The 24,091-nt window shown below is 39.8% G+C and overlaps 1 protein-coding gene across 1 annotated transcript in view; it reads right to left on the bottom strand.

The window, feature by feature from the left end:
* The window catches only part of LOC114453416 (V-set and transmembrane domain-containing protein 2A-like), a 60,686-nt gene extending 40,994 nt beyond the window's left edge, over positions 1-19,692 (bottom strand). Inside the window, exons 1-2 of the mRNA XM_028433308.1 lie at positions 19,394-19,692; positions 18,081-18,247 (exon numbers count right to left, since the gene is read on the bottom strand). Of these exons, the coding sequence (XP_028289109.1) occupies positions 18,081-18,247; positions 19,394-19,472 (246 nt within the window). The 5' untranslated portion in view covers positions 19,473-19,692. The remainder of the gene's footprint in view (positions 1-18,080; positions 18,248-19,393) is intronic.
* Between the last annotated feature and the right edge of the window lie 4,399 nt (positions 19,693-24,091).

Here is a 24,091-nt window from a genome sequence, read left to right as displayed (position 1 = left end):
GGTAATTGGTAGGTAGGCATGGCAAAGGTAAGGGTTTCATCAGTCCTCCTGCCTATAAGTGTCAAGGCCCCATCACCTAACCACCATGTGAACATGATGGTAACACATCCTTACAAAAAAACATGTCAATCAATAATCAATTACCTTAGAAATGACACTTACCATCTGACCACAAGACGAATACACTTGTGAAGTCTGGAATATATCAGAAAAAGGTGGATCGTGGCTATAATTTAGCTCCAGGCTTCTATCTAGGATCCTGGGGTTGCATGTCCTGAAAATAGATCTGTATCAAACTTAAACTTATAAGTAGTTTTTGGTCGTTTCCTGATGTGAATGGAACATAAAAAGAACCGAGTATGGGCTGGCTGGATAGCAGTCCAGGGATATTAAATGCAGCTTTCCCAGCTTTCCTTGAGTCCAGTTGCCTTATGCAATTTCCCCATATCAGGACAAATGAAGGTTCTTATTCTTAAGCTTAACCAAAAAAGGATGACTGTTGCTTTTATGTGAAAGGATAGTTTAGTCAGTTTTGTGTACTTGACTTTGTACACTAGTCATGAAATCTGTGAAATAAGGTGTGACCTTAAGCAACTTCGAGCCACTGTCGCTCTCTGCGGCTTGCGCATGCATCACTGTTTTGCCATTACATGAATAAATATTAAGACTGTTGAAGCTAATAAATTATTTTCCTTCATATAGCTGCTATATGAATTCTGAGGAAAAACAAAACGACACGAAACATGAAAATATCTCTGTTCCAGTAGGAGCAAACATGTGCTGGTCATATACAATATGACTGAGCATTCTGTTTTATTTCTTTTAATCAACGTGACAAAAAATCCTTCTGAAGAGAGAGGAGCGCAGCGGGAATGCAGCAAATGATTAGTGTGGCTCGATAAAATATCCATGCTGGATGGAAGTGCCGCGCTGTCTGAGTTATGCCCCTAAACAATTGCTGTAATGGTTTGGTGGTGGCCTCGATCGATAAAAGGATTATTGGCACTGACAACACATGAGTACATATCAGTGTGTGATCAGTGTCATAACTGGTCTAGTGCAACAATACATTGCATTTAATATCCTTGGACTGCTATCCAGCCAGCAGAGGCCTAAAGCAATTAAAGGCAGAATCAATGCCCTGAGTCAAAACACTGTGACAGCTCTATTATCCCTGGATATAGGAGGCCTGGTGGAGTCCTATTTCTCCACTTCTCTGCCTTCCTGTTGCACAAACACACACACACACATTCTATCACATCTGTCTTTCTGCAGTGGAGTAGATACACTGCTGCACTATCACACACATAATACAGCCGACCTTTTTCATTTTCAGCCATTTTCCTTCACGTTGGTTCTTACCGTCTGAAGTAATCCCTTCTAGTATTTTCTTACTCTTTCCTTCATTACCTGCCTCTCCGTGCTCTGCCTCCCTGTCTGTCAGCATCAGTATTTTGCTGCTGAAATCCACCCCATCAATGTCAGCTGCACATCAGCCCTGACAGTGCTTTCATCTAATCACACTCTTTAATGTGCTCAGGCGCTTTTAGTCCTCTGAGGTATCGCAGGTAAAAATGATTTTTGGCTGCATTTGTTCATTTTGACATATAATATTTTGCTTCATTGACCACTGTAGCTACAGTGAGATTAAAATGATCCCAGATAAATCTTTCGAAATTGCATTCTCCCTCCTGTGTGCAGCGTCAAAGCCAACCAACCAAAGAACTAAGCACGATTTAGGTCATTCTTTTTGGTAATATGGGGGCTAAATCCTACACTTTTTTAGCCTGATTTCCTCAGATCTTACTTCTGATAGTATTGACATTGCCTTTTAAACAATCCTAACCTTACCCACAACCAGTGAAAAGGTGGTGGTATCTATTCAAATGTTCACCTAAGACATGACCCAACAGCCTCCATACTGTCAATGCGACAGTGTGTGTAAGGAATATTAAGCAGAGACTGCAGCCTTCATTAGAAACGTAAGTTAAATTTCATGTGTGCGGGGATGCCAGCAGGCTGCTCCACTTCATTAAGGCAACCTAGTGACAGAGAAGTGACAAAAAACATGTCGGGGCTCTGCATAAAGTGTGACTTCCTTGGGCCTCATCAGTCAGCTCGGTCTGTCCGCATGCATTAAGCCTCCCAGCAGATGTGGCTGTGTTGATGGACTGCTGAGGCAAAGCAGCGCAGGTCAGCATGCATCTGTTATTCCTTGAGACTGAATCTCACATTAAATACACTTGTTCGTTTTGACTTATGCACACATTTGAGAAGCATGAATATATGTATGTCTCTTAGCAGCAGGCGAAGAGTGGATTTTCTTTCATTTCAATGTATAAATAGTGTAGAACTTACAGAGGCATTTGCAGGGGTTTTCTTACATCATTCATGTAGAATATCTCGTAAAATAGACATGACAAAATATATTAAAGTAACTACAGACTCAGTGTGTCACTTTTGACCATTTCTACAAAACATGCAGGCGCTGGTGGGATTTTTGTAGAGCATCTGTGGCTGATTGCTGCCTTTGGCTTTTGGCAGTGTGTTTGGCATTGTGTGTTGGCTGAAAGCGACCTTCATCAGTAGTCAAAAAAACCAAACCATCATGTTGTACCAGCAGCAGAGGCAGCTGTCTTATTAATCAAAGGGGATATTACAGATAAATTAAAGGAAATGTGAGCAACATGAGCAGAGCCTCTTCTTACCTGTGTTGTTTTTTGGTCTGTTTTTTGAAAAAGCAACCACTTTCAGACTTAATAAAATCCTGGCATGTGTAAGATGTCTGCAGAGAGTGTTAGGAAAAGCAGTTTATTTCTACATTTCATCATAGTTTATGACTATGACGGATCAACTGATGGCATTCGTCTCTGTAGGCTGCCCCAGGTTACAGAAAGTTTGGATGTTTTTATGATGTTTTTCTCTCTCATTTTGCTTTTTTAAACTTTCTTTTAATCAGAGGTTATACGGCCGAGACCAATATATTGGCAAATGGCAAATAGTGACTCCGTCACCACCAACCAATCCCTAAATAGATCCTGCACAGGTATAAGAAATATAGAAAAATTCACACTGATTATTACTAAAACTGGCTGGCTGAACAAGCCTGTGGAGCCAGCCTCTAGTGGCTGTTCAAGGAACAGCAGTACATTACAATGTATTAAGAGACTCCAGGTAAATCATATTAACTGTTCTGCATTATTTATCCTTTTCTAAATGTGGTAGTTTGAATTTTTAATGAGGTGTGCCTGATGCCTTGCTCTTTGCTCATATAGCTTATTATGTTTTAAAATACTGCGATCAATGACGTGCTAAAAACTAACTCATTATAATTCATATAGGGGGTGTTATCATGTACATCACAGCAAATCCTAAAAAAATATGTATTTTCCAGGAAAAACCTGCAGCTACAATCATGTGTTTAGCTTTGAAACAGAAGAAAAGCCTAAATCCGCTGTTAATGAGGCAAAATCTCAGGTCATTAGACGTTTTTAGTCAACTTTCTTGAAACAAATGCATGAACGTTTATCCTTGATAGACATTGTTAATCCACAGGATAGAGTGCTGTGTGTGTGTGTGTGTGTGTGTGTGTGTGTGTGTTTACCTTTCTTATGACTTTGAAGAGTAAGATTGTGAATGCTCTCCAGAGTGCCTTATCTCAGTAATGTATTCATGCTCAGTTACACCTCAGAATGGAAGGAACCAGATGGTCAACAGGGGCCGGCAGCCCTCTCTACCCTGGTGGGTTAATTCTGCTCTACTACAGTTAATCATTTTAAATGATTATGTGCTATTTTTAGTATCTCTAAGGGTCCCACTGATTCACCTCGGCATTTCTGGGATAGGAACAACTGCTGTCTGTGGCTCCGCTGTGTCTCTGACTTATCCAGAAGAAGCTAGAGATAATGATTTGTTTAGGTCAGGCAAAGATTCCAGAGGTTTCCAAACAGTGTGAAACCTTTTCTTTATGCCTGTATTTACTGTGTGTCAGCTGCTACACAGCCAATATGTGTCATTGTAGATCTTTGTTGCAAAATATGGGTGGAGTAAAAGGGGTTATTCAATATGTAAAAATCTGTCCGTTGGCATGTAATTATCTGGATCTCAGTGAAGGAAGGAGAATAGGGGGACTGTAAGCCATTAGAGAAATTAATCATGATAGCCAATAAAAGTCCACTACATTAGATCTAAGCTCCTCAGGGAAAGCATTATGGGCCATGAGTCCTGTAAGCTGAAACAAATCATCCAGCACTCTTCCTCTGGCAATAACCTGCTACTATTATGATCTGGAGTTAAACTAAAAGCAATACTGTCCTCCTCATACAGCATGATCGCCCTGCCCTCCAACTAACACTCAAGAGCTGCATAACCTGAAGAACAAATAACCGCTGCAGGTTTAATTCATTGACTTATTCATTTCATTTGCACATACTTCTTGTGATCATGTGGCTCTCTCGCTATCCGGATATTCATTTAGCGAGAGCCAGAGACACCTGGGACTAAATGAAATGTGTGTGAAACATGTCGATGTAACGCCTGGTTATTGCAAATAATGGCCGGCATGACCCACCTGGCACTCCAGGGGATCCAAACCTAATTATGTATCCTATGAATCTGCAATTCTGATTATTAATTTTACAAAAAATGTAAATCAACTGTAATAATAATGTGGTCTTTTATCCCCAAGTGCCCACAGGTGCAAACAGTAATTAAGAAAAAAGAAGACAAATGCTACACATTTAACTATTTGCATTTTTATAGCCTCTTCTAACTACTCTGCACATCAACTGTGAAAAGAGAGCCTGGAAAAAACAACTGCTGGTCAAACATGGCTTTTTTTATACATATACATATTCACATATTCTATTTAAATACAAGATGCACTTAAATACCTCATGATTTTAAGATTAGTTATTCTTCCTGCTCTTGAATACTTTTGCTACAGCTCGTCAAAAATCTGTTTCCTGCCCTGTAAATGATGTGTACTTAGCAACTTTATAATGTTTTGTTATTTTCATGCCTTTAATTTAATTATAAAAATCCATTAACACTCTTGAAACATACTTGAGTCGTGTAATATCAGAACATTTTTTTTAACAGAAGGACTTAATGTTCACTGTGATGAATTACACGTCTTCAGAAAGTATCAAGAGGCGTTCATTCAAGTTAATCATCACTTTGCTATAAAAAATACACTAAGATACAAGAGTATTCTTTTATAGACAAATCAAAGATGTCAGCTGAGCAACTGCTTCATTTAAAAGCATACTGTGTAAGAACATCAGTGCTGCTAAGATTAATCGTGTTCCTAATTGGTTACTCAGGGACGCTGCTGTATCTAGCTCCCAGATCAGTTGGAAATGTTTGTATGATCTGAACACAGGCTTTCCCATCCGAGTAGATAACAGTACCAACAGTAGATGACCCTAAAATGGCAAGGAGGCCTTTGACAATGCTGTGTTGTTCTGCTAGACTGTTTTCCAATGAGAATAAGAGAAAATGTAGATGCACAAGCTAAAAGCGGCTCTTAGATTTGTGATTTGTCCACCTGTAAAATTCATCTGCATCCTTTGGCACCAGAGCCCTCATCATCCCACACACTTTGATAAATGAAAACATAGAAAGACAAATGTAATCAGATCATTGCTGTATTTAGACCCATTAGAAGTCCTGGATAGTGATATACAGACACCAAGAAGAAGCCTTAAATGGCATATGAACAGATGCACATGGCTCGCAAGAAACCTATAGACTGTCTATGGCTGTTACAACATGGGGCATTTATCTAAGAAGCTTGACGTATGTCAGCAACAAGGGGTTAGAGGGGAGGAGATTATCTATAGGGACCTCAACTCTTTATTTGCACCAGGCTTTAAATTCTTTTGTAAAGCTGGATGTTTTAACATGGAGGTCAGTGACTTACTTTTAGAACCAACCGCTCAATGCCAGAAGAGGAACTGCATTTTCTTTTTTGTTTTTGTTTAAAGTCACTGGGTTTAATTGTCACTGCAGTATAAATGCCTAGAGAGAAGAGGTTAGGGTGATGGGATGGGTCAACAGAACATTAGTCAACAATTAATCTTAATCTGCTAATCTTAACAAAGCACCGACCTATGTGTTAATGTTTCTTAAAATCTAAGGCTTATTATTGTGCCTAAAAACGAAAAGGGTTGACTGGATTTGGATTTTAGGAAAACAGTGGCAACATCAGCAAATGCAGAGCAGACAAAGGTGGCAATTTGGTGACGCCATGAAACCTGCGTTATTATTATTTGAGGCCTCCTGCACATCCAATATCGAGTACGATGGGTGCTGGTAAATCAAATAGCACTTATCGTAACAAAGGGTTTTATCTAGAGAGTCATTGACTTTGCTGATTTGAAATAGCTTCGTCACAGGGGTTTTACTTATCTTTCAGTTTGTTTGAGGCACATCTCCTGCAGCCTGTACACTGTGGATCATATCAGAGTGTTATGATGAACTGCCTGTATGGATGTTTAGGATGGAGGACGGCAAGTACATCTGGACTGCATCTTTAAAGATACAGTACTGTGCAAAACAAGCATTCAAACTAGGCTGACATCAAAGGCGTCTCGTGCAGGCATTTTAGAGAAACTGTCTGATTCAATTTGAGAAGTACTTCTGGGAGCCTGGCAGCTTCTGCCGTGACACCCAATGAATTCAGTTTCCTTTTGGTGACAGTGTAACAGAGAGGTCAAGAAGACCAGTGACAGCAAAGGATCCAGTGATTGAATTATCTGTGGCTGCTGCTGCTGTTGTGATCTCCAGCTCCGCCCACTGTCCCCCAGACACACAAAGCAATAAAGACAGTTTGCTGTTTGTCTGTGGCAATGCAGTCTCCACTATCAGATGGGGAAGAAGTGAATACAAGTTGTAAAAATGTTGAAACAAACCTTGTCATTGTTCATGTTATTAAATAGGAGGAAGGTCCATAGGTGGTTGTATAGATAGAGGCTGAAACCCATGCAGTGAAGCGTTGAAAGATGCATCTGTTCCAGCTGCATCAGCAGTGGGTCCTATTCTCTGTGTAATCCCCATCAGCAGTATAGAAAATAGTGTATGTAAGCTGGTTTCTATGCTGTTAAATCCACATGCTACCTTAACGCCTCCATCATTACCTATTTGTTATAATCTGCCTCTGCTATCAAACAGCAAGGATAAACCATCTCCGTAATCCATGTTTAATTTCCTGCCCCCCTTGTGATATATATAAGCCCTTTTTCTGCCATCACTGGTCATTATCTGGTGCTGATTAAAGCACCAAAAGGAATATGATGGATTAAGGGGATGCTGTTGGTAAATATATTGCCTTCTGTAGATGTTTTTTTAATGAATCAATAATCCCTGTGTTTGAACTTCGCTGCATTTATAAAAAAAAAAAAAAAAGTCTGAGGTAAAATAAATATCCATGTTTTGTCACTGATTGATGCAATAGCTTCTAATACCCATGAAAGGTTTTTTTATTTCATGCTCTAAAGTGTTATCTCCCAGGAAATTATGCATTTATATTCCCAGTGTGTGCATAATAGACGGAAGGGTAGCTGTGTCATTAAAAGTTATTAGTGCCTATCAGTAGATTTGGAAACAAAACAAAAGACAAGATAAATGACACAGGCTTGGGCTCAAATTCAAATAATTTACATCGTTTTATCTGATGATAATTTATTGCATAGTGTTTGTGCCAAAAATAAGCCAGGACACAGGAACATATGTCTATGTCAAAGCCAGATACCGATTTAGCTACTAGATAGGCTGACGGCGGTAAATGAGAGGCCGACTGTGGAAAATGAAGGAGTCTCTTTCATATCAATCCACACCATGAGCCGCCCACGTTGAAGTACTTCTGGATGTGAAGCTCACCTCACTAGTCAGTTGAATTGACTGTGTGTGAAAGGCAAAGAATAAGTGAAGTAAAACGGGACAACATGCACTCCAAGAAAGACAGGGTCATTATTGTAATGATACCAACGCTGGGCTCAGGCTGCTGGGTCATAGATGGGGTGAGTTTAGGGTGATAAAAATACCTAATGTGATGCTACCTGAAAGTAAAGCTAAGCAATTTTACTCATGAAAAAAATCACCTGACTATCTATGTTAAAACAACACGAGGCTGGATCTGTCAGTTTTAGAGCATATACCATATTGTTTTTGTATATATTATATATTGTATTGAGCAGATGCAGGTGAGGGTTATGCAGACAGCTAACCACCTGGGATGGTGTCAGTTATGCATTTAATTGGGTACAATCTTTGCCTTTTTTCATAAGTCTGTTGGCAGCATATTGTTTACTGTGTGTGTTCAAGTCAAACATAGAAATGACAATAGCAACATTTAACTGACTATTGCTAGCTGCTAATTTCTTCTCAAACAGCCTTAAAACAGTCCAGTGGTAAAGTATAAGCACCTTGCAATGACATGTAACGTCTATATAATGATAATATTTCTTGCAGTGTGTAGGATATAGGTGGGCTGTTGTTGGTTTAGGCTCTTGCCGTGTTGTCTGTCTCTTCTTGTAATCTCCAACTCTCTCCGCGATGTAGAGATCAGGCCTCTGCAGCTAAAAATAGGTCTCTGTGACTCTGGCTGGATGTTTGCAGTTGTTGCCGTGCTGCTGAATGAATCTGGGACAATAAGGTGCCTCCATAATGGATAAAGATCTAAATAATGCTGCAGTAAAGTGCTGAAACTGCTGTGTGAAGTTTGTCATATCAGGACTGAGCCCGGCTTCACTGTCTTTTGTAACATAATTCAGATAACTGTATTCTAAAAGAAAGAACTGGAAGTCTGACATTTACTGTAGCCTAATAGAAAACACTTTTTAAAAACATTTCCCCATCCTGGATTTTTTTATTTTACAAAGTTCAGATCAATTTATGCAGCTAGATCAGACCGACATGAGAAAAAACAGTGAGGCAATAATAAGTTATGCCAATAAAAAAAAAATATTCTGTGTCTCTGGCAGTGATACAGGATAGACTTGTTTCCAATCCCTCACTAAGCTAACTAGCTTCTTAGCCCCTCTTCCCACATCACTGTGGAGGACGCGGCGACAGCTTGCTTTAATGAAGCATCAAGTCTCTGCTTTGTGAGTCTGCAGTGTTCATGTAACACTGTCTGGCCAATAGACAGAGCTGCCCAGATACACGCGGGACAGTAAATGAGGATTTGTTTTGCATGCATGTATGAATCTCTTCCAGATATTTCCCTAGAGGCTCCGTGTATCCTTATTGCATCACACCTTCCATATGTTTTTCCCATCTGCCCGGCCCTTTTTATCCCTCCCTGCATCATCTCATTTCTTCACAGCACCATAAATGGACCCGACATGGCTGAACCCACCCCAGCTAACAACTGAGCCATTTAAGGTTCCACGTCAGGGTTTTCCTGGCATGTTGCAAAGGAGAGGAGGGGATTGACCAACTCCTGCAGATAGAGGGGGGAAAAGTTGCCCTATTTAGTATTTTAATTGAGTGCAGGATCATAGAAACTGCATGGCTGCCTGGTGGAGTGCCATAATACCATAAAAGGCAGACTAATTTAAAAAAAAAAAAGTGAAAATCCAAGTGCAGTTAAAATCCTTGAAAGAGTAAAAATAATCTCTCTGACCTTCAAATTTCAAAACACATTATGTTTGCACTGCGTGACAGTCCAATGAGTCACTCCAGCCTTTTGATTTCCAAAGAAAAGCAGACAGGCATCTGAATCTGATTTATCAATATAGAGGAGTAGCGGCGTGGCTTTTTTTTTTAACTTTCTGAGATATTGCAGAGTCGGCTGACAGAGCTCCTTCTATCATTCTCTCTGACACCAGAACAGTCAATCATATTCAATAACACTCACTCCAGTGCCATCATGAAAGAATAAATTCCCCACTAACTAGAGAACCTTGGGATAACCTTTCTCCGCTGTTTTGCCTTCTGCAGTGCTCGCCATTTACCAAGAAATAATGTGCTTTTTACTGTTTGTTTCCTCTATATTTTAAAGCATGAGTCAGGTCCTTCAGAACTGTGTTGTAATATTTTGCTAACAAGGACTGCTTGATATTTTTTATTCCTCTGAGCCTTAGAGCTCCATTATTCTAAAAACCTATTAAAAACACATCAGTGAGCAACACTTGCACCGGGTGACGTGTTCTTCATTACCATAAACACACAAACAGACATAAGGAGTTCATCTTTTCAATGCCACTGGACAGAAAGTGGCTGCATTTCCCCTAGAGGGTGCTCATGTGATTAGTAAATATGTGTGAAAATTGCTTTTCCCGAACATAATAAAGACAATATACTGTATATATGACTAAAATGACATCCTTTGGTCTCAAAGAAGGTCTTCTTAATCCACAAAACTCTTAAATTAAGGATTACGGCTAATGCCTATATTACACAGATGCCTTTGCGCGATGCATCAAATACAAATCTCCAAATGCGTTCTCACACATGATCGCCATAGATGATTGTTTCCAAATAAGACTCAAGGTCATATTAATGCTAGATGGCCATAAAGACTCACTTGTTGTGTGGTCCTTGATGCAATCTGACCATGGGACTAACACACAGAGGCAGAAAAGCCACGGTCGTCACTTTGGGTTTCACTTTTGGTTCCCTGTCGTTTTAACCCTAACCCCTCGGAGCAGGGCACCAGGCATGTAAACATTGTTTGACTGGTCTAAGCATTTTACTACTGTATGAGAAAAGGATGAAGATGACCATGTAGTGTATTATTTTATTTGGATTATTATTTTACTTTTTATTTAAAACAGTATTTGCATAAAGCTGTGATTAACCCAAATCCATGTTATACAAATTGCAAATAGACAGTGATCAATAGGTATTCTTTCCAACATGTACATAATGTATGTGCATGCACACATATCTGCACATGTGCATGTACATATTGACAACACCAACATTATGCTAAGATGTATTGTATTAGGGATACTTGACTGATAGGGGGGGAAGCCTTTAAACATCCCTATGTCTTGTTAGACTTGCTCTCTGCAGTCACGTGGTGATGTGGAATGATTGACAAACTCCAGATATCATTCTCAACACCAGGCAGTTTGAAATGTTCAAGCACATTAGTGAACAGAAAACAAAAGATGCACTGTGTACATAACTGTACAAGATACTGGAGGTAATTAGCGATGACACATAACTGCTTAAAGGCCCTGATTTTCTCTGCTGCTGCTGCTGCTGTCCTTGCTTTGTAAACTGCAGCCATCCTCATGTTGTCTCTCATGCCCTTGTCAACTGTCAGTCACATTGACATTTGAAGCCTAAAGGAGTTTTCCTGATCAATCTCTCATTTCAGATTCTTTTTTTCTTCTTCCTTTGAGTCATAAAAAGAAATAGCAGCTGAGATGACTTTTGAACTGCATGAAGCGGAGACTTATTCCTGTTTAGATTTGTGTGGCTAGTGAAACAGTGTGTTGAAGCTAAAATCATCCACAAGGTGTAATGAAGGTCATGCATTTGTCCACTTTGTTTCTATATTATTAAGCTGTTTGGGAACTACTATGTGGAAAACCATTAAATACAGGTAGGACTGATCTGTCTGTAAGTGCACAGGTTTGTCATATAGTCACTTACATTTAGTAAACATATTGTTTTTTACAGTAAGAATATGCCATGATTTCAAAAGAAGCCTTTTCTTCCATGGCTGGTGACTGTAGTGGAGCTTGACAGTGAGCGCTCCACAGTCCACTGCTGGAAAATGAAAGCAGCAGGCTGTTTAATGTGTCAGTGCATGCAAACACACACACACACACACACACACACACACACACACACACACACACCTATCACGCAGACAGCCACCTCCCCACAGAGAACTCATGTTCGCCACGAACGCTCGGAAACCATTACAGATTATTACAGGCGTGTGCATGCATAGCAGGCCACCGGGGCTGATGAGAGCAGTTACCGGGCGCATCATATTGACTCCGGGTGCAGTTATCGCAGCCTGAGAGTGGGAGGAGGCTGTGATGGAGGGGTGGAGAGGCAGACAGTAAGGTCACTCGGAGAGCACGGCGGGCCAATGGATTTTATGCTTCCTTGCTGTTACACTCGGTGGATTTATAAACTCACTTGTTAAGAGAGGTAAAGCTCGCTGTGGCTTGAGTGCATTGTGGTCAAAGTGCGCTGGTGGATGTTTTATGTAATGGTCATTTGTATTCTTACTGCAGGCCATCCGATACCTATTTTCTCTGGCGGCACCCGGGCGAGGGTATCTTTTCATTTTATTTATTTTTTTAAATTCGTCTCACTGTTACAGACACATCACAACAGTGTTGTTTAATATATCGCAGGTAGATCTAGGGCTGAATCCAGCAGCAGCTGCAGCATCACACCAGCTATTCATGCACTCCAGGCGGTATTTGAGGAATGAAATGCATGTATGAATTTTTAAACGGCACATATCTGCATGGAGTCTCTGGCATCGTCTCTGATTATTGGTGCTTTAGCTTGATCCAGCTTTGAAATTCATACTGTCAAGGTTTATCCTTCCTCACGTCCTAGATATGCATTATTTTTCCACTCACAGAGTTCACTAAATCGATTCTAAGCTGTTTTTATTTTTATACTTAACCTCAACAGGAATAATAAGTAAGCAACTGAAAAAAAAGTCGACAAGCACTGGCTGAAAGGATCAGAACAGTTACCTCCACAGATAAAACTAAGCTTTTCTCCCTTTCCCCCTCTTTTATCCAAACATAATCCCACACCAAATAGAATTACCAGTGGACAGGGTGGTAAAGATTTACTCAATAAATTGATCTTATGGCAAACAACAGCAGCCGGATTAGCCGGATAAAAAAAGAGAGATCAAACCCCGAGAAGATTCCAATCCACCTCTTCAGAATAAGAGGGATTTAGGGTTTAAAATCAAAAGGGACGATCATGAATGTATTTCTAAATTGAAATACATGGAAATGAGGCTCTGTCCACCATGTGTGACCAAAGGCCACCCTTCAGGTATTACCATTACCCAGGAGGTTGCCTGCGTCTGTGAGAGAGGTCAAAGCAGCAAAGCAGGACTATAGCCTCAGGATATACTTATTCAGTGTTGCTGTATTTATGATTTTCTCCAGTGGAAGCACCTTATGACCGCACCACTCACCTCTAAGTATAGAAAGAATGTGTATGCTGAATGTCCAGCATTTTTTGTTGATTAGATCATTCCAGACCTTTAAGTCAGAATGGTATTTTTGACAAGCTGATGAAGATTGAGGAAAATGATCCAGGAAGATGGATTCTATAGATGTTTTTATTGATTTTGCATCTTGGAGAAAGCATTAGCAGATATGGATTTTTCCTGTCGCATCACCGTGTGCATGCATGACAATCAATGCATAGACACAATGAGGCATGCTCGCAATTTTAAAATTAAATGAATATTCTGGGGGTATTTTTTCCCTTTAATTGAAGGTTGGTGAGCATTAGGAAGCATGAGGGCAGTGGCTGGATTTAAACCACCGGTTTTCAGCTTATGGGGTGCTGAATTTACCAGGTGGCTTAGCTGTTAACTAGCTGCAGCTCATTACAACAATAACTGAATTTAATTGAGTTTCTCTCTGACTGCATCCTCAGTTCCATTCGTATAAAGATGCACTAAATTCTCTGTATCCTCTGAGAGCTGCACTTCAGCCTTTATAGATGACAATCCAACATGCCAAAAAAGAGCTCTAATCATTTGCAATCACAGCCTACATAGCGTCAGTTTTGCAGTTTGAAAGCTGCAGCCAGAATGCCATACCGAATGATGACCCTGCATTTCCAGAGCAATCTGCTCGTGTTCTGTAACAGCAAATGTTTAACTCACACTCTGCTCTCCTCCTCTCTGTGTATCTTTGAGTTGAATCAACAACATCACAAGTGTAGCAAATCCCGTCAACAGCATGACTCCTCTTTGTCATGGAGGTGTGAATATTTTCTTCTTGTGTGTCTGTGTTTGTGCATAATTATGAACTGGCAGCATGTCATTTATAATCTGAGAGGAGAGTCATTTACCACTTGTTGTGGCAGCTGAAGCCAAACAGCAGCTTTCTGTATTGACTTGTTTTCGTCTTTCCCTTTTCTCTAATCCGTATCCACCGCGGTGTTGGAGAATCTTGAGAAATGAGCACAAAGGCTGCGACAGCATGAACGTTGTTTTCCCCTAATACAAATGTCACTTATTGAAAAAATGTACAAATTGGACATGCTATTCTTCTTCTATGTTAAAAAACAAAACAAAGAAAGCAAACAAAAACCTGCAGCTGTAGGAATGTCAGCTGAGAATAAAGCAGCAATTAACCCTGTGAACTTCTAAATTGCATTCATTTTTTTCAATAAAAAAATCACTATTGTATCAAAGTTAGAAACTGTAAAAGCACAAAGACCTGAAAGACAACTTGAGATTTCTGATGGTCCTTGAATGCATCATGTGTGACCTATGGTTCCTTCTGAAAATGCAACCAAATCTGAAGTCAAATGGTGTTATATAGTCTAAATGACATTGAAAACTTGATAAACCATTCGATTTGCACAAACAAAACAATTTCTGAACTCCTTAGCTTAGACTAGGAAGCATTAAGTGAGGTGTATGACCAGCAACTGCATGACAAAAATTCAGCATTTTGTTTTTTGCTAACCTGCAGGCTTTTCATGGTTGTTGCGAAGAGAAAAAAAAATAAAAAATTTAAAATCTGATTTTAGAGGCTGGAAAAGTAAAAAATAATTAAATGTAAATGACACATGGAGCTTCTGTTTTATTCATACAAATGTGGGATTATAGTTTTTTATATACATACTAATTCCAGTTTTTTAAAAATCAATAACGTACAAAAATGTGCTTTCATCAGTATGAATGATTTTTATGATGTATGTCTTCATAGCCGTGTTACACAGCACAAATAATATACTTGAGTCCTCTCTACTTGTAGCCTTGATTGTTTCTTTAGAGGCAGGATTTTATATTGCAGTGAAAAGGACTTAAAATGGGGTTCAGAGGGTTATTAGATGGAAATAGTCCCTTTAAAATGTACTGATTTTTCTTCTATTTAGCAGTCAACAATGAAGAGCAGATGAACAATGTGTCAAAGTAGATTGAACCTAATTATCTTTACTGAACCCAGGCTAGCTCGACTGTAAACTTTTAACTGTGCAAGTGAGCAGAAAGTCAGTTTATGTGTTGATTAGGAGGGTAATTACAGATGACATTTTGTTGCTGAAGTTGAAGCTTGGCATTAAAAATTAGCTGCCTGATTAACAATGACACATCAGCAGAAATCAATGTCCATTAACTAAATAAATGTGTCCTCACACAAACCAAATGTGCACTTTTTGCGGAAATAATCTAAGGATACTTCTAGCACTGTGCATGAGTTTGAGAGCGAGTGTATGAATGTGTGGGCGTTTCAGATACTTTCACAATTCAGGATGGTTTTACATACTTAGTCAGTTTTTTTATTTTGAATGGAGAGCTTGTGTAACAAGCTAACAGAATATATAAGGTTACACACGCCCTGCTTAAAAGGTTTAATGTGTGAAATGGTTCAGTGCCTCTTATTATAGGTCTGCTTAGTGTTTAAACCTCCAAATTTCCTCTTCAAAATAAAAGCTTGTAAATTAGCTTCCTGAATTAAATCACCCCATTAAAAGAGCATCTGAAGCCCCAGGCTATTTTTTTAAATTCCTCCTGAAATTAAATAAAATAAAAAAACAAAACATTCAGTATCAGCTCTACATCTTTAAATTACAATGAGTCTCTCTGTCTCCATCCAAAATGAGAGTCGAAACACTCAACTAACAATTGGTGCTTTTTATTTACGCCTAATCAAACCTGGAAATGAGAAACCAAATACCAGTCTTAAACAATTAACCATGTAAACAATGAGGTTATTGAGCCTCTTCTAAATATCACTCACCCAAATGTGATGCAACAGAATCACAACAACGTTGCACCCATTTTACTCGTAGTAGCACAGGGTTTACTAAAAGTGCTGCTCTCCTCTAAAAATGGCAGCAGGATGCTTTTTAGTGACAGACTCAGCCTGGTTTCCCTGCTGTGTGGGGGAAAGAGGTGGACAGACTCTCCCAGTGGTGTACAGCCTGGTTTTGTAACGTTAAACATGGCTGCTCTGTATCATTCTCAGATACGACTAACCTTCTGTTCAAAAGTGAAACATTGAAAATATGATTCTTGAAAATATGTGTATTAATAACAGATTGTTTTGATGACAATGAGGATAAGTATGATTGCATAACAGTGTTATTTCTGTCAGCACAGTCAGCATATGGAGGAAACACCTACACTGTAAGAAATTAAAGTGCTGAACTGTATTGCGGAGGTTTCATAACTAAGTTTTAAATGTTAAAACATTGTTGTGTTATGTGGTTGCTTATTTACACTCAGTGCTTTTACATGTTTACAAGATGTCTGGTAACTCAGACTACAGAATAATATGCCTCTGCATATTGACGACATTAGATATGATAAATAGGAGAGAATCCTGCTCTCTTACATCTATAGTATCCGTTTCTCGCCTGTTAGAGTGAACCTGGCCGGCACTTCACTGTTCAAAAATACACCAATGTGCAGATGTGTTACGTAACTGTCTATAGTTATATTTTCTCTTTCTCTCCGTGGAGCATGGAGCATGTATGCATGTTATAAATAATATTCCAGATGGTTGGATAAGATGGATTCTAGCAATCTGACAGTACTCATATAGCTGAAGGACCTGGGTGATTAAGGGTTAAAGATGAAGCATCCATCTAACTTTTTAGCGCTGCATCTTTTCATGTCAGCCTTTCAAACATCCAACAACTCTTACTTTTTCATGCATGTGGCTTATATTTGCATAAACATTTGCATTCTAACACATGGCACTCATTTCCTCTGAATTTCCAGGAGACCAGCTGGTTTCCTAAGCAGCTTCTCTCTCTCTCTCACACACACACTCACGCACAGCTTTGACTCCATTCAAACTGCAACACAACACACACAGCAGCTTCCATTTCAAACAGCCTTTCCCTGATAAGAAATATGGGTAACAATGTGATGTCTGCATCAATAGGCTACTTCAGCCCAACATCCAAGAGTCACGTGGGATCAAACCAACATCAAAGCCTGGGCGACGCCACTATAAGAGCCGGGCAACAATGGCACAATAATTAAAGCCACATGGATATCCAGACACCCTCCCCTGTCATACGCACATCTCTGCCTTCCCCTTTTGTCACAGAAATAGAAAGAGCACCTTTTGATGTCTGTCATGACAATACAGCAGCACCTTCCAAATCTTGACATGCAGCTACCTACACAGTCATGCACACACACATCCATTTGTATGCAGTCAACACATTTAGCCGCTCTCATCCACTAAGCAGGCGATCATTATTTGAGGGTGAGCTGTCATAACCAGCTGTAATGCAACGGCAATACATAACAAAAAAAAAAGCCTAAGCACTTCCAGAGCTCTGTTTAATGAGGCAAAATGCAAGAATATGCTTCAGCTATATTGATTCAGCCACTTTTTATCAATTCATGAATAGTCAGGCTCATTTACTTCATTTATCATGTAATTAATATCCAGAACCAGCTAATTTTTTTCACAGTAGTCTTTGATTAATGCTGTTATTTTTCCCCCCTTGATGGGACTGCCTCCTGCTCAGTGTGTGGAGGGATTATTTTAACTGTTTCAGGGGGACTGAGGTGTCTAACATCAGTTCTCTTCCTGGATCTGTGTGGAAGAAATTGTAACTTTCAGATTTGTTTTTGATGAAGTCAAGGCAGCAGCTGGAGATATTTGAAGGTCATAGCATGCTGCTCCATGGAAGGAAATGGGTCAATAAAATGTTTTGGCATGAGTGCCCGACCTTGTCCCAACGGGGCTTCTGCAGGCACGACGCTGATGACATAAGGCGCTTTGTGCGTAACAGCGTGGATACATGTTGGATGCTACCTTCATCAGTGGGTGTGCATTTAAAACATAACTCGCACAGGAAAGAGAGAGAGAGAGAGAGAGCGATAGAGAGGAAGGGAGGGAGAGAGAGAGAGAGAGAGACCCTTGTACCTCTTGAGCATCGACGTCCTCCTCGCTGTCAGTGGGCTCCGGCGCTTTCACGAACCACCACTGGATCTCCAAATACACAGAGGCGGTTCCGCTCTGGAAAGCGCACGCCATTTCTATGTTTTGTCCCTCTTTAACCGTCATGTTGGAGGGCAGATCCGTGAAGCGACCTGCAGATGAGAGAAGGAAGTGGAGAGGGTAAGAGGAGGAGGAGGTGGGTAATAAAGACGAGGTTGAAGGTTGTGTGATTTCTTAACGCAAAATAAACCCTTGGTGACTGAATCACCACACTGGTAACAACAGCTGTGTTTTTGGAACCAAGCGCGTGATAAAGGTGCGTTTTTGTTTTAATTGAAGGAGATGGTGCCCCCCCCCCCCCCCTCACCCTCCCTTCACCTCCTCCTCCTGCCCCCCCCCCCCCCTCTCCTCTTCCCTGTCACAGACACTGACGCGTCTTCATCGGGAGTTTACAAGAACGCCGCACAGTCGCACCGTGGCTACATTATCCAGACACTTAATTACACGCAGGGGATTTTTTTTTTCGTCTAATTCCCACTTTATTCATCCGTGTGCCTGTAGCTGTTGTGTAGCTATGTATAACCCTGTTAAAATCCTAAATATTCCGCATCGAAGCAGAATAAGTGCAAAGACCAAACAGCGAAAATGCAGTTTGTTTGGATGGAGGCTAAAAAAAGCATAGAAACTTTGGCGCCAACGCATCGATAATACTGTTTCTAACAAACTCCCAGCCTGTTCAGAGTCTTAACATGTCCGCTGCGTGTGGAGGAGAGCAGCGCACGGAGGCAGTTTGAAAGTGGGGGTCTGAGCCGGATGGAGCGGACGGAATGTGGAGCGGCGCTTTCAGGACCACGGACAGCCGCATGCAGCAGCTGTCCGCGGTGCTGAAACCACCAACTGCCCGCTCACTTTTGTCCCCATACATGAAAGAAGTTGTATTAATTCACCAAGCTTCATATTTAATGACATGAAATAAACAGACATGCAGCTGCCCCTTCGCTGCGACGTGAAATGACTTGATTCCAAACAATCACCAGTTGCATTTTTATCACCAGTGGAAAAACCTTCCTTATCCTCACAAGCGTGAGATCGCCTTCCATCCACATTTCAGTGCTCATTACAATCCAGGTCACTTAAAACATTTTCCTCATTTGCTGTCTTTTTTTCCTCCAGAACGGCTGCGCACTTTTAACACTTTCTCCGACCGAGCAGCTCCCAGCACGCAGGGCAGCAAAAACCTACACGATCTCACATAAGACTGTTAAAAAAGGAGAGAAAAAGAAATCCGCCTTTCTTACCTTCAAAGGAGAATCCAAACTGAAAACAAAATCCAGCTAAGAAAACAAATCCAACAGTATCATGAGAGGTCCACATCATTCCAGTTATAGAGGGGTTGTTTTTTTACATCAGCCGAAGGAGGGAAAAAGACGAATCTTTCCAAAAATATATATTCACGCCAGCAAAATCAAACAGTTGCTGGGCGAGCGTGTTGAAACGGAGATGTCCAGAGGTTGAACATGCTGGAAAACTACAGCTTTGTCGTTGCTGAAGTTCTCTTTTTTTCCTCCCTCTCTCTGCGGAAGAGACTGTCGACTGCTTGGCTGTGCTGAAGTCTGTGGAATAACCGGGCTGCAGTCTTCTTCTTCTGCTGCGCTACCGGAGACACGTCAGTCTAGTGGATCACTGTGGCTTCCACACATTCCGCACACCTCTGCAAATCTAGTCCTCATCCGGCCCTTTGCTGTCACCTTGACCGCTTCATTTAAAAAAATAAAAAATAAAATAAACATTGACGTGCCGCGGATTCCGACATCAATAATGAAGGGATTTTATTTTGAAATGTTGCAATGCTGTGAGGAGTTTTAGACCTTTAAGACAATCCGCTGCTACTTATCAACAACACAGACACGTGCAGAGTTCATTTTTTCAACATAAAAAGCCTTGCGTATTTGATGAGGGTGTGTCCAACTCTTGAGTGCGCATCTAAGAGGCCGTAAAACAATATTGGAGCAATACATGGGAGGGGGGATGGCGGAGATGGACCAGCGACCCGGCAAGTGCAGGGCGAGCACAGCATGTCCTCAGTCATTAAGCCAGAAGAGATCCTGCCGGAATATTATTAGTCTCCCGGGCAGACAGAACACTTCGCCCTTTGTTGCGCTATAGGCACAAATCGTGCCACTAATGTTTGCTCTTAATTGAATCAGAGGCCAATCAGGGATCGTCCTTTGGGGCGAGGGCTTTTACTCTTCCGTTAACAGGAGGGTCTGTGGGCAGAGGTGTTACAGGGAATTACTGAGCCCTGCTGGGTCACAGCAGATCCACTGGATGGAGTGGATTAAAGTTACGCAATGATTCAGTGATCTAAACACTGCTGGCTCTGATGTTGGTAAGGCTCAGATCTGTGCTGTAAGAAGATGCAGACAGGGCAGTAACAACAAATGACACACAATTTTACACAATTATGCACATTTCCCCACAATGTGTAACCCCGTACATGTGTTATTGTGATAAATTACTTCTTTTTTTCAGATTTAATTTAATTTTATTTGAGCTAAAGATGCAGTGGAATGTGTCTTTAAAAGTAAACATCACTTTAAACCAAATGTTCAGTCAATAAGTAAAAATCAAAGCACAGCTTAATAAATATTCTGTAACACACCTCAGCCTCCATCTTCTTTAGCTTCATGAATTCAGATTAAATATGTCTGCAGGTTGATTATTTGCCTCTGAGGTTACCTCAGATTTGGAGTTAATGTATTTCAAACAGGAAATATGGGCATTTCTGTGGCACACATCTTAAACATCAAACTACGGAGCACTCAGGGATTCATACTAGTTACAAACTAGGACATGCTGATTAAAACTACTATCTGTAATGAATCCACATGATTTAACTCGGATAGTTTAGACATAAGATTTTCTCTAGGCTTCTCCATATCGCTTTAAGTGTCAACCCTTTCCACAAAGGGCATCTCTGGATGTGTTTGTTACTAGAAGGGGAACTGCTGCCTTTGTTCAAAGGCGTAACTCTACTTTGACTGAAGAGGCTCTGGTCTAATTAAAAAGAGGCTCTGGCAACATTGTGCTTCATTCTGTTGAAACAAATTTGGTAAGGATGCGGTTCAGGCCTAATACCATCAGTGTCCCTGACTCGTTGCTTCCTTGCTGATTTGGAAAAGCTCACTCTCTGTGGTGGTGATGGGAGCTCAGAGGCTTATTGTATTTCAAAAGTTTTCCAAGTGTCTGTCATCCACAAGGTTGTCACTTTTTTAACCCTCAGGCGTCACTTTAATTTACTACCCTTTTGTGTCATTAGGGGACAAAAAAGTCCACTTCCAGTGGAATGAGTTATTTTCCACAAAACAAAAGTTAGGTGGCTGAGGCATTATTTTTATATCTGTCATGGATAGGTCAAAGATTAGCCAAAATATTGAGTTTAATGCATTATTAGTTTTTGTGTAGCAGCAGTTTTAAAAATTTACTACCCTTTTGTGTCATTAGGGGACAAAAAAGTCCACTTCCAAAAAACTGCTATAAAAAATTAACAGATTAATATTTTTTCTTACTTTTTTCTGCATAAATATGTTAAACAACTTCAGCCCTGCTCAAAACTACCAAACATTAAATCATTTTGAGGAATTTAACCCTTTAAATGCCAGTTTGATTACTTGATGTCACAGTAATTTTTTTATGAAGAAAACACAAAAAATGAGTTATTTTCCACAAAACAAAAGTTAGGTGGCTGAGGCATTATTTTTATATCTGTCATGGATAGGTCAAAGATTAGCCAAAATATTGAGTTTGATGCATTATTAGTTTTTGTGTAGCAGCAGTTTTAAAATTTACTACCCTTTTGTGTCATTAGGGGACAAAAAAGTCCACTTCCAAAAAACTGCTATAAAAAATTAACAGATTAATATTTTTTCTTACTTTTTTCTGCATAAATATGTTAAACAACTTCAGCCCTGCTCAAAACTACCAAACATTAAATCATTTTGAGGAATTTAACCCTTTAAATGCCAGTTTGATTACTTGATGTCACAGTATTTTTTTTATGAAGAAAACACAAAAAATGAGTTATTTTCCACAAAACAAAAGTTAGGTGGCTGAGGCATTATTTTTATATCTGTCATGGATAGGTCAAAGATTAGCCAAAATATTGAGTTTGATGCATTATTAGTTTTTGTGTAGCAGCAGTTTAAAATGGTATTTTCCACTTAGGGCCCATTAACTCCTATTATAATACTACATTTTTTTAATATCATAACTATAACAACATATAACCATGCATTTCTTGATGTAAGGGTTTCATTTTTGAAAAAAATTGTTAAATTTGACATTTTCTACTGTTCACCACTAAAATCAGCCATTAACCCATTATATTCCTATGCATAAAATCCTTGTGTTTTGCGGATGTGTTTTGGATTGTGTTCAGTAGGCTGTTTTAAGTGTGTGTGCATGTGTTTGTACATGTGTGTATGTGTCCATGTGTGTGCATACGTGTGTGTGTGTGGTGTGTGTGTGTGTGTGTGTATGCATGCATCTGTGTGCTGTTTCATGTGTCTTTGCAGTAGTCATTGTTGGTGTTAAAACTTATGTATGTAATGTCTGATTAAGTTACTTCAGTATATACCATCCACAGACACTCTTTCAAGTAAACAAAAACATGCCCCCTTCCATTTTTGAAAAAAATAGTTAAATTTGACATTTTCTACTGTTCAGCACTAAAATCAGCCATGAACCCATTATATTGCTATGCATGAAATCCTTGTGATTTCATCATTTTTTGTGGTTGTGTTATTGCGCTTAGTAGGCTGTTTTAAGTGTGTGTGCGTGCATGTGTGCATGCATGTGCATGTGTGTGTGTGTGCATGTGTGTGTGTTTGCCGTTTCATGTGTTTTTGTAGTATGTATGTTGACCTTGTAAAGCTTGTAATGTCTGATGAAGTTTCTGCAGTACACTGTCACAAACAGCCACAAATGCACTCTTTGAAGTACACAAAAACATGCCCCCCCACCTCTTCCTACTGCACTTCAAGGAGGTCAATGTGGAGAAAACACAAACAGCAGTTAGCCAGCAGCACCTGGCTGCAGTCCTGGCGTCCAGACTCCTCTTTTTCTGGATGTTTCACTTCCCTGAATCTCTCTAGCAGTTACAGGCAGCATCATTTCATCCTGAGCCTCTTCCACATAGAAACACCATCTTCATCTTGCTCCTTGGTTGTCACAGAAACAAAATTATGTTTTCTTCACCTTGACACATTGAAGGGGGCATGTTTTTGTTTACTTGAAAGAGTGTTTGTATGTCTGTAGATGGTAAATACTGAAGTAACTTCATCAGACATTACATACATAAGTTTTAACACCAACAATGACTACTGCAAAGACACATGAAACAGCACACAGATGCATGCATACACACACACACACACACCACACACACACACACGTATGCACACACATGGACACATACACACGTGTACAAACACATGCACACACACTTAAAACAGCCTACTGAACACAATCCAAAACACATCCACAAAACACAAGGATTTTATGCATAGGAATATAATGGGTTAATGGCTGATTTTAGTGGTGAACAGTAGAAAATGTCAAATTTAACTATTTTTTTCAAAAATGAAACCCTTACATCAAGAAATGCATGGTTATATGTTGTTATAGTTATGATATTAAAAAATGTATTATTATAATAGGAGTTAATGGGCCCTAAGTGGAAAATACCATTTTAAACTGCTGCTACACAAAAACTAATAATGCATCAAACTCAATATTTTGGCTAATCTTTGACCTATCCATGACAGATATAAAAATAATGCCTCAGCCACCTAACTTTTGTTTTGTAGAAAATAACTCATTTTTGTGTTTTCTTCATAAAAAAAATACTGTGACATCAAGTAATCAAACTGGCATTTAAAGGGTTAAATTCCTCAAAATGATTTAATGTTTGGTAGTTTTGAGCAGGGCTGAAGTTG

The sequence above is a fragment of the Parambassis ranga genome, chromosome 20 (genome assembly GCF_900634625.1).
Source record: "Parambassis ranga chromosome 20, fParRan2.1, whole genome shotgun sequence".
In the NCBI taxonomy this organism is placed as follows: domain Eukaryota; kingdom Metazoa; phylum Chordata; class Actinopteri; family Ambassidae; genus Parambassis; species Parambassis ranga.
This window is presented reverse-complemented; position numbering and strand designations above follow the sequence as displayed.